This window comes from Centropristis striata, chromosome 3 (genome assembly GCF_030273125.1).
Source record: "Centropristis striata isolate RG_2023a ecotype Rhode Island chromosome 3, C.striata_1.0, whole genome shotgun sequence".
NCBI classification, from domain to species: domain Eukaryota; kingdom Metazoa; phylum Chordata; class Actinopteri; order Perciformes; family Serranidae; genus Centropristis; species Centropristis striata.
The window spans coordinates 10,902,398-10,914,111 of record NC_081519.1 but is presented as its reverse complement, the minus strand read 5'-3'; the positions used below and the strand labels follow the sequence as shown (position 1 = coordinate 10,914,111).

The 11,714-nt window shown below is 36.1% G+C and overlaps 1 protein-coding gene across 1 annotated transcript; it reads right to left on the bottom strand.

The window, feature by feature from the left end:
• Window positions 1-9,100: 9,100 nt before the first annotated feature.
• gpr25 (G protein-coupled receptor 25) lies at window positions 9,101-10,450 on the bottom strand. Its single transcript, XM_059328985.1, has 2 exons — window positions 9,219-10,450; window positions 9,101-9,179 (listed from the first exon to the last, which is right to left on the bottom strand). The coding sequence occupies exon 1, from the start codon at window positions 10,448-10,450 to the stop codon at window positions 9,332-9,334; it is 1,119 nt and encodes a 372-aa protein (XP_059184968.1). The 3' UTR covers window positions 9,101-9,179; window positions 9,219-9,331.
• Between the last annotated feature and the right edge of the window lie 1,264 nt (window positions 10,451-11,714).

Here is an 11,714-nt window from a genome sequence, read left to right as displayed (position 1 = left end):
CCCATGTCACTGTAATGTTCTTCCAAAATGTTGGAAATTTGGCTGATGCGTCACTTGGTTGCTAAAATAAAAGACAATCTAAACAAACAATAATGTACAAAGCAGCTAATAACTTACTTCCAATTGAAATACAAAATTTCTTTAAGGGTCGAGACGGGGGGAATCAATCGAGGGGGTCAAATACCTTTAAAGTAATCAATATACGTACAAATAGGAAAAGGTTTTGCATTTCATTCAGCGGAGTAAAATGTGGAATGGCGTGTCTGAAGAATTAAAACCATGTTCAAACATTAAACATTTAAAAATCAAATATAAAGAGCATGTCTTCACACGATATAGGGATGAAAACGTGTGTGTGAAATGACAGTAGGTGGTCATTGTTGACGTTTTATTTTTTATATGTATTATTACTATTTTTCTTTTTTTGTGTGTTGTTGTTTTGTTTGTTTATTCATTGTTGTCTCATTGTGACTACATGGGTGTATGTGTACTTATGTGTGTGTAAGTTAATAATGTTAATAATGGCAATAATAAGTTTATATAGGCCTACTACAATATATATATATATATATATATATATATATATTATTGTTGTTGTTATGTAACTGAATATAGTAAATTAGGGAGAAGGGTGGGATTTAATAAGCTTTGGCTTCTTCCCACTCCTATTGAACACAAATAAGTGTTGAGTTTTGTTGTTGTTTCATTTTGTGTTTTTGTCTTGTGTTTATTGTTGTTTGTTTGTTTTTAATTGTTCATCTTTTATTTTGTGTTCAAATAAATTGTCAATCAATCAATCAATCAAACAATCAAAACAATCCTTCAATTGCTATTATTGTTATTGAGTGGCCTCAATAAAGGCTTAACTTTATATTTACTACTATAGTTATAGAAAAAACGAGCTTAAAATGGGCTTGTGAACACCGCATGGGTCATCCACTTCTGCGTTGCTGTGTGGGCGGTTTACCGGCAGAAACGCCGTCCTCTCCTCGGTATTCAGTGGATTCTGACGTCAAAAGCACTTAATTATTCCTCCGAAATGACCGAAACGTTGTTGTTTTTTCATTACGCGGAGTGCAACGTGTACTGAAGTTGCCTAAAAAAACATATTGTTTTTATTTAAGCCACTAGAGGGAAGCAGTGCGTTACGTAGACCTTTAATCATGTAAAAAAAAAAAGTTCCCTCAAAAGTGAGCTCAAAGACCTCTTTATGGAAGACAATTTAAGTCAATATTAAATAAATAATGAAATATGTAAATAAGACAAAAGATATATAATTAAATGCAAATATAAATACACGTCAACATAGTTCATTTAATACATTATAAACAAATGTTTTTTTATTTAATTATTATTTTAAAAAGACATTTTTCAAAGGACTACTTATTTCAGGGAACTTCTTTTTCCTAATGCCACATTAATTTAGCTTTTTCACTATCTCCTTTCTTTTATTTAAATGAAAGGGTTATCTCACAGATTTATACCAAAGCAACAAGCCAGCACAGTCTGTGGTTCCTCCGTCTCACTCTCCACAAAGACTACTTTCAGCTCTGGATGCCAGTGCAAACTCCAACGTAAATGCCAGCAGTAAATGCCAACGGTAAATGTGGAATTATGACACAAAAAGTTCCCTGAAATAAATAAAAGTAATCCTCATTTTCATATTTATATTTAAAATATAATTATTATTATTAATACCTCATTCAGTTATTTCAGGATTTATTTCATAGCCAGATTTATTTATTTTATTGGCATATATACATTTATAATGTATTATTTAATACTGACATAAATGGCATTCCATACGCTTCTGATAAAGTTACTATTTTTGGACCAAAATGATATAAGGAAATGCGTAGTGAATATTAAGTCGACTGGTTCTTATATTTATCTCACTACTTAGACGGGGCAGATGCATGGATATGTATAGGGTTGTATATACTGTATGTGTGTAGATGTCTATATGTACATCTGTGTATGTATATATGCATCTAGCCTACGTTGTTGTTGTTTACGTTGTTTAATTTTTAGGTTTGAAAAGAAGAAATTAAATTAAATTAAGACTATTAAAAGACACTGTCGGTGTCTCAAACCACAGCCCTGCAAAGGAATCAGTAAATATAATGAAAGAATAAACTATAATAATAATAAAAATAAAATAAAAAAAATAAGTTAAACATGAAAAACACCACAATAGTAGATCACTTTGTCTAAATAAATTCAAAATGATATCTTGAAAAATATAGCTTACTTAAAACAAAAACAGATCCAACTGAATAAATTTAGCACCAAAGGCCGAAGATCAAACTGAAATAACATTCTTTTGTAGCCACAAGACTGACAAACTAATTAGAAAACAAAACGTAGCTGGGCTGCTTTATATCTACAGACATATGAAAGGATAACTTCTTCTTTTTAGCACATGTCTGATAAGATAATTACCTTTAGTCATTCACTCATCCAGATGTTCACTGTGAAATAGACCTGGTACTGAAATCTGCTGCATGAGAAACCAAAGACCCGAGACCATTCACTCAGATGGACACAATAGAGATTTCATGACAAATTTAATGAGAGATAAATGTTTCTTTGTTCAGGGAAAATAATGAAACTGATCAACACTATTTTACATTCACAATAAAATCATTTCTTTTGCTTCCTCAGCACATATTTTTAGCTGGTAGAACAGATTCATTTTTCACATTTCACCTTTTGTCCAAATTCTTCTTTGTGCCATTTATAGCACTTTTAGTGATTATTATATACTTTGGTGTACAGTGTTGAAGAAATATGGCTCCACATGGTAAATTCTGATAAAATGTTTTAAATCATGTAAAGCAATTTCAACATTGTTTTTACTAAGTTAAACACATATACTGCCCTAAGTTTGAGATATAGAAATATCAATACTATACAATGTTGTACAATTTGTGAAAGTATTCAAATTCTATTCAGATAATGTTTTGTCACAATGTTCCTCCAGTATATCATGTTAAACCCTAACCCTATCCTTCTGATTAATAAAGGAGCAAACCTTACTTAAGATAAACAGTCTGTTTTACTTCCTTTCCTCTTGTCAGAGGCAACAACATTAAACCACATCTGTCACATTGTTTTTTTTCTCCAGGCAGTTAGTTGGTGTGAATAAATCTGAAACCATGGTTCTTAATCTTTTCTTCTGTTTTAATCATAAGAACTGTTGATGATGCATATTATTGAAAACAGGTTTCACCTATGAATGACATTTGTGCCCAGATTGGGAAGTTTACAGTACAAACCAAAGTCACGACCCCCATTTGTCTTTAAATTCTGCACAAAATATGTTGTTATAGAGGTACAATGAAACCTTTTGGGGGAACATATAAATAAAGTTAATGTCATTTTTTTTTCACAGGACAGGCAGAAATAAACTTTCTTTTCTAAAAGTACATGACCAACACCAGCTTTTCTCAGTAGGCTGACTCTGTACAGAGTGCAGCATATGAAGATTGGGTCTTTACTTTTTAAGGAACAAACAAACCACAGTCAATCACCTGACCTGAGAGTTGCAGCGTCTCTGTGTTCTGCACGTTGGTGGTTAAACAGTGTTAATGTGCGGCAACACCTTTTTGTCTACCTACTGTATCTCTTAATTTGCTGCAGCTGCACTTATTGGGCAACACACACATAAATCACTTGATTTTTTCACTGTATTCCGTGTGTGCCTTTTTTCATTCTGTATCAAGATGTTGAACTATCGGTGCTGAAAAAAAAGTATTTATAATCTGAATATGGCAGCTATGCAGGGAAACACTTTCAATAATTATTTTTTACTTAATTCCAACAGTGTAACAGGTTAAAACTACTCTAATCTACCTGTAATGCCATCTTAAAGTGTCAGCTGGAGGATCATAATAAATTCTATGTAACTACACAGATCCAAAGAAATAATGCCCACGATTCCTACAGATGTTTTCGAAGGTTTATTCGCTCTCTTTCTGTTTCAGCAGACACTGTGAAAACTACAACAAAAAATAAAGGTATAAAAGTTTCAAAAACACATATAACTCCCACTTACTGTCTCTTATGGTGTCCATTAGGAAGTCAGAAGCACTTTAGCACAACTGAAAAGAGCTGAAATTTTAAAACTGTGACTCTGGAGTCACACGTTCTTCTTCTGCAGCCATGTTGCTCTGACCCATAATGCACATGGCATGACCTCATCACACGACCTCACACTTCAATTTCACATTTAACAATTCCCACAATGCTCTCAACCAGACTGTGACCCTGTTACATTCAGCAGTAAAAACCTTACATAAAGGGCAATACATTTTAAACCAAAATTTAGAGTACTCTTAGACATATTTCAAATCTAATACCTTATTTATTGCATTTCTAATCACCCTTTAATGGCTTGATGAACTTAAACTATTGGGAATGTATGTCTGTAACATACACAATAAACACACTCTTATTTGAAAGAGGAAGAATGTGTTACCTCTTTCTTACAGAAGATACATATTTTAGCTTTAAAGACTAGAAAAGCAGTAATATGTGACATTTTCACTGTGACATTTTACAGTTATTTAACAGATGGACAAACAGCTATAAAACTTAACTGACAAGTTGAATTCAAGTTCACACATCGTACATCATGACTCATTTTGTTTTTTAAAGCTATGTAATGAGAGCAATATGTAATAATGTTTTGTAATGAGAGGTGAAAGAGAAGAAAGAGCTGTAGCAGTGCTGTGAGAACAGTGCTGTGAGAACATCCTCAGTTTGTAGTCTCACCATTAACACTAACTGAAACTAGCTGAAAGATCGCCCACTGGAAAAGACTGATAAGGCCGAGTGCCAAGGTCACACCTTTCAGTCTGTGTGTACCAGACGGGCACAACCAGTCATCAAGGGGTTTCTTACAAAGCAGTGGAGTAAGTTTAAAAAAGGATTTTCTTTTTACTGACATACACATTTAAAGCATATTCAGCAAGCTACCAAACTGACATTAACCCTACTGTTATGTTGACCCATTTCAAAATATAAAAAAAAGTAAAAAGTAAAATAAAAAATAAATAAAAATCAATGTCAAGGGGTGGTCCGTAGCATAGTGGGTTACACAGGCGCCCCATGTATAGAGGCTACAGTCCTCGCTGCGGTGGAGCCGGGTTCGAATCTGGCCTGAGCTCCCTTTGCCGCATGTCCTCCCCTCTGTCACCCCCTTTCTGTCTGTCTCTCACTTTCAATAAAGCATGTAAAATGCCAAAAAAATAATCTTTAAAAAAAAAAATCAATGTCAAGTTAAACCATTGTATTTTATATGTAGGTCTTTCCAATTTACATTAAAAAAGAGTTTTAACATGCATTTTTTAAATGAAAAACTAGTGAATTATCCTCATTGAACCATGATCTGTGTGAGGTAAAGAACGCCATTGCACCTAATATTGATTGAAATGGTTAATAATGGAGTTATTAATTAAATATAAACAATGTTTATTGGGATTTTGTAGTTTCTGACACTTCCGGATAATTAAATATGCCCCAGGTCAATTTGACCCATGAACATTATTGCTGTTCCTGAGAAACTAACATAACAGGAGGGTTAAATCTATCTATGTTTTATATTCAAACAACTATGTTAACTTTTATTTTCAATTGCTTGTTTTAATCTACTTGACATTTAAGATGTCTTTCAGATCAACATTGAAGAAAATATTTCAGGACACAACAGTTAACTTCTGCACTCACAGATTAAATCCAATCAGTGCTGTGCACATAGATAATAAGTTTTAAAAAAGAAAAATTAATCTGCATCTTTTAACACTATTTTATGTTACTTCAGTTAACAGAAACGATACTTGACTTCACGCTGTACCTCTGTACTGCAGGGCTGGTGGTTTGGGCCCCCCATGTCTGCATGACTCAGTGTCCTTGAGCAATTCACTGCAACCTCAGAGCGCCTGGCAGCAGTTAGTGTGTGTGTGTGTGTGTGTGTGTGTGTGTGTGTGTGTGTGTGTGTGTGTGTGTGTGTGTGTGCGTGCGTGTGTGTGAACCTTGTGAAATGGTCTCAAGTTAAAGGTGCTATCTATTAACATCTTTAACTGAACAATAAACACTGAAAAAACTTTCCACAGTGAGAATAAAGTACAATTTGTCATGAAAATAAAATAAACCTAGAATCAGTTTCCTTTCAAATTTAAACTTAATACACTAACTAACTAACAAAAAATAAAAAAACTAGAGAATGGAACATGCATAACTGTGAGGCTTTTATTTTAAGTTGTACTTTTCAGAAAACAGCTTTCTTTGGGATGCAGAAACAATTATCTTTACAAGTTGAATTGAATCCATCATAAGTGAGTTTTTAGTGTGCAGCAGCTGTGAGTGAGAACCTCATTTATTTTCCTCAATTAATTGAAATAAAAATATAATAAAGCAAAAAGTAAGTAAGTAAGCAAAATACATTAACAAACAATATTATATATGTAACCACTTTATCACACCACTCTTAAAATTATTATTACATTCAAAATTCAGATAATACATTTCATCTGTTGACCTTCCAATTTTATATATTATTTTATATTTACACATGTATATTTTGTCCTTATATTCTTAGTTTTTTAATTGCATGATTTTTCTTTTCATCCATATTCAATTAGTATTATTGGAGCGAGTCAAAGGAGATTTAGGGTTCATCCACACTACTACTCTTTATCTGATACCAGGCACATCAGGGTTATTTCTGAGTGTTGTGAGAAAAGCTGGTCACAGTGTCTCTCAAACGATTTCTTTCAAGCAGCAGAGGGGAAATTCCTGACCCCTTGCACCCACAGCCTGGCACCAAAGCTGGTTTTCTCTTATTTGTAACTACACATATGAGACTGAAAAAGAAGTGGGCACACATGAACATTTGAACTTTCACAAACCCGACTATAGCCGCGTAACGTTCATGTGAATACCTTTGATTTCTCAGAAGTTACATGTCGCTATGTCTCACGCCCGAGTGACTCCACTTTGTTGTCAGACAGTAAACAAACTCTGACAAAGACACCAGCAAAAAGTTTGTTCACATACAAATGCTTTGCATGCAGTCTTCCTCTCAGGAGACTTCGCACATGTCAGATCTGAGATATCTGTGTGGTGTTTTCATATTTGTCTCGCTGTAAACTGGCCAGGTAGCTTTGGGAAATGTTTTTTTTCTTCAGATGAACCTTATCTGAAATGACTGCCAGCGGGCCTTTTCTCATGTTGTGCAACACTGTCTGATTAAATGTGAGAATCTCGGTTTTTTCAACTTTTGTTTCCTCTAGCAGTGAAAATCACTTTAGGTGCTAATTTATACTTCCTTCTCTGAATGAGTGTGACTTTTTCCCCCATCACCCATATATTAGAGTTCTTGTGTTATTTTGGTAAATGACCTTAGGTTTAACACCTCTTATTCATATTTCTTGTTTAGTCTCCACCATGTATGTACAACCTGTGGTCAGTGTGATAGTTATTGTCATCTGTTTGCACTCTTTGATGCTAAGAAGATGCTGAAGCACACCATTCGACAAAGACAAAGTGCATCTAGTGAAACATTAACTGGAATACTGCAAAGATAAAACCTGAGAGGTTGAGTTGGTTATAAGAGCTTTATCAAACAGAGTTAAAGTGAGCTGAGACCGCCAATCTGTTGTTTAAAAGATGAAATAAATAAGAGGAAATAAGCTGTTCACTCTGTAACACACAGATAACCTTATCATGTTATTCTCATCACATTAATAAGAAATACAAAAACCTCTGAAGATCCAATACTGGTATTATTTTGCTGCCTTATTACACTAAACACTGGACTTTATTGTTCTATTATTGGGCAATTTTGCAGAAACTTACAATATAAAATTAATTTATTCATTATCCTTAACCCCTTATCCACACTCGGGGGTCTGGAGCCAATCCCAGCTGACATTGGGGTACAGGGCTGACACATAGAGACAGACAATCACGCTCTCATTCACTCCTACGTGCAATGTAGAGTCACCAATTAAACCGAAGCTGCATGTTTTTGGACTGTGGGAGGAAGCCGGAGTAAACTGACATGTAGCCCCACAATATAAACCTACTGTATGTAATGTTACAAGTCCCCGCATTGTAGTATTTCAAGAAATACAATATGTTTGAACGTATCTTCACAACAGAAAAAAGAGAAAATTATTTCATAGCTTTTAGCCACGGGAATTTCACTTACAAGCAAGTACAGCAGAGCAGTGACGACAACAGTTCATTTAACAATGCTGCCAGGCAAATTGTTCACTGTAAAACTTTTTTTTCAAAATCCAAAATGACCTGATCTTTTTATAACATTGTTTCAAGACTCAAATATTGTTGCATCTTCTGGCTAAAACAAAATTGTCTCGACTGCACGTTTAAAGCAGCTCTGTCTGACAGGAAACTAACGTCAGCTTTATTGTGCAGGATTTTAAATGCTATGAATGCAGTGAAACTCTGCACTTTCTGTATGAGTGCAATGACTCAGTTGTAATTTACTGCTGCACCTCTTTGTTTCTGCATTCTAATTATGGAAAAGCTTATCAATGTAAAATTGTAAATGAGTTGTGATGTCTCTTTTATGTCATAAGTTTTATCACAGTTTTATCAAGATCTTAAATTCTGTCCTCTTTAAGTGTATTTTATTTTAATTTCATTCAATTTCTCACCATCATAATTTATTCATTTATATTTATATTTTTTTAGTGTAATTGCAAGCTTTTATGAGAAAACACCATGTTGTTCTGTTAAAAACTCAGTTTGAAGTTATGAATACACTTTTTTTTACAACTTTTATTTTGAAAATGCAACTTTTTCCACAAAAATTTATATTTTTTAATAAAACATTATTAATGCACAATGAGATCATCAAAGTCTTGCCTTCATGATATAGATCACAAAAAAGTAACAACAAAGAAATGCAAAATTCAAATTAAAAATTCCAAAATGATATTTACATGTTAAAATTGCTACAAATGCACTCTACTAATGCTGAAAAACATTTATTTAAGAGATTTCATACAAACAAAAAGCATCACTCATATATCCACTACTGTACTATATGGTACACTATAAGCAGCATAAACAAAATGTTAAAAAAAATTGAGATAGCAAATATATGACAAAATAAAATCACATTATTGTACTCACTGAAGAAAAGAATCCTTCCTTGCTATGTATCTAGTTTTACTTCATATTTAAACTTCCCCTGAGAAAAAATATGCAAAGTGTCTCAGGATCAAGATGAGTACGACGGGTTTTCACATATTGGTAAGTACGTTTTTCCCTCTAAAGTAAAAGTTAAAGTCTTCTCCTCCTACGCGCTGATCTGCAGCTGAGTTCTCCCACCTGTTGTTCCAACACTCTCTGAGTTGCCGCCGTTGGTGAACGAAGCAGAAGAGTTGTAGCTCTGCAGTAACTTTGACTTCCCCATGCAGGTCTTGTAGAGGAATGTGGCCCGTCGCCTGAAGTAGTGGTCCAAGAAGAAATAAATGGCTGGATTGACACAGCTGTTGAGGAAGGCCAGGCAGCATGAGATGAGGAGCCCGTTTCTTTGCCACGCCTGAGCATCACAGCTCAGATCAGCGTCAGAGAGCTGCGAGACGATGATGATGACTTTGAAGACGTTGAAGGGCAGCCAAGACACCACGAAGGCCACTATGATGCAGAGGACCATCTTGAGGGAGTGTCTGCGGCGTGCTTCGGCTCGAGGGTTTGCAGCACAGTGGTGGTTGAGATGCACGACGATGGTGCCGTAGCAGAGCATGATGATTAAAACGGGGAGGACAAAGGTCAGCAATGCCATGGTGAGGCTCAGGCCAAGAAAAAAAGGTGAGCTGTTATCTTCCACGCAAGAGAATCCATCGTTGGTCTGCACCACCTTGCGGTACACCAGGGACGGGATGCCGAGCACCATGGAGCTCAGCCACACTGCAACACAGGTGGCACGGATGCACCAGCTGCTCCTGAGGTACTTCGAGTCCATCAGCTTCACCACAGCCAGGTAGCGGTCGACGCTCATGCAGGTGAGAAAGAAGATGTTGGAGAAGCGGTTCACAGCTATGATGTAGCTGCTCACTTTACACAGCAGGTCTCCAGATGGTCCAAAGTGCCAGTAGCCGCCTTGGCTGGCGGAGACGGCCCACAGAGGCAGCGTGACGACAAAGACCAGGTCTGCCAGGGCCAGGTTGATGACAAAAGTGTCCACCAGACGCCCACCTCGCCTGCCTTTGCTGCCCACAACTGTGATCACAAACAGGTTTCCCAGAAAACCTGTGAAAAATATCAGGTAATAAAGGATGGGGAGGAAGATGTGGGAGTCATGCAGGTGTGAGTCAGGACAATCCACCGTGACATTCAGATGAAATGACCCATCATCAGTTATGTTCTCAATATCGCTGTAGTAGTATTCAGTATAATCAGTGTAGGCGTCCATCCTGAGAGATCACAGAGAGGCTCTGCAGTGCAGCTGTCGTATTGTGGCAGGGTGGTTAGTATGTAAACACCCTGTGACGTGTTACTAAATGTGAAACCCACAGAGAAAAATAGATCTTATTTCAGCCCTCTTCCTCTCACCCCACAGGGCTACGGGGTAAAAACTGTGCAAAAATTTTGTCACATTGACATACACTGTCGAATTAACATTGACAAAACATTACATTACATTACATTACATGTCATTTAGCAGACGCTTTTGTCCAAAGTGACTTACAAAACATTTGTCATAGTTTATAACTGTGATCTGTGTTTCCGTTGTGATAATGACAATGACAATCTCATGGTGTATGTGATTTTCTCACCTGATTAAACCGTCAATTGTATAAAAGAAGTGGATGCCCCTCAGTGATGTGGCACATTAGTTTGAGGATTACCCCTTTGAGGCCTCAAGTCTGACATTTTAGCTTTCATCATCTTGGCTTTTTGAAAAGCAGAAGTAACCATATATGGACGAGTGGGTAAAGTTGTGTTGAAGGACGCTATGTTTCCAGCTAATGCTTGTACTAAGCAGCTAGTCTAATTAGCAAAGTTCATTCAAAATGTATTCAAAATAAACAGCCAACACAGTGAGTGTCTTTAAGTACAAATGAATGCTGAACAAAACATTTTATGTGTGCAAAATGTTACATTAACATTTGCATTTCTTAGTAATTCTGCTCAGCATATATTTATAAGCTCATCGTAAACTTCGGTACTTAGGTATGCATGTATTTTGAGGAAAAGAGGCTGGCCTCATGCACAGTGACATTTCTTCTAAAGATTATTTTTTTGGCATTTTTACATGCTTTATTGAAAGTGAGAGACAGATAGAAAGGGGGTGACAGAGGGGAGGACATGCGGTAAAGGGAGCTCAGGCCGGATTCGAACCCGGCTCCACCGCAGCGAGGACTGTAACCTCTATACATGGGGCGCCTGTGTAAACCACTACGCTACGGACCACCCCCACAGTGACATTTCTGAGCAACACATTGAGAACGCACAGACCTGAGTTCATGAGAGATAGAATAGTTTTTTGTAATACTGTGCATAAACATAATACCAAGAAGGCAGACAAAGGTGATGTTGTGCAAGCTCATCAAGAACTAATTATCTGAAAAGAACAGTGCTTTATAGAGCGAGTTAAATATGGAATGAATTACCACTTCGTCAAGAAAAAAGCAAAATATCCTTCAAAAAGACATGAAAGATGTACTTTGTCAGTG

Bases quoted from the DNA above. Each gene is read 5' to 3' on its own strand.
- gpr25 (XM_059328985.1), bottom strand. From the start codon at position 10,450: ATGGACGCCTACACTGATTATACTGAATACTACTACAGCGATATTGAG.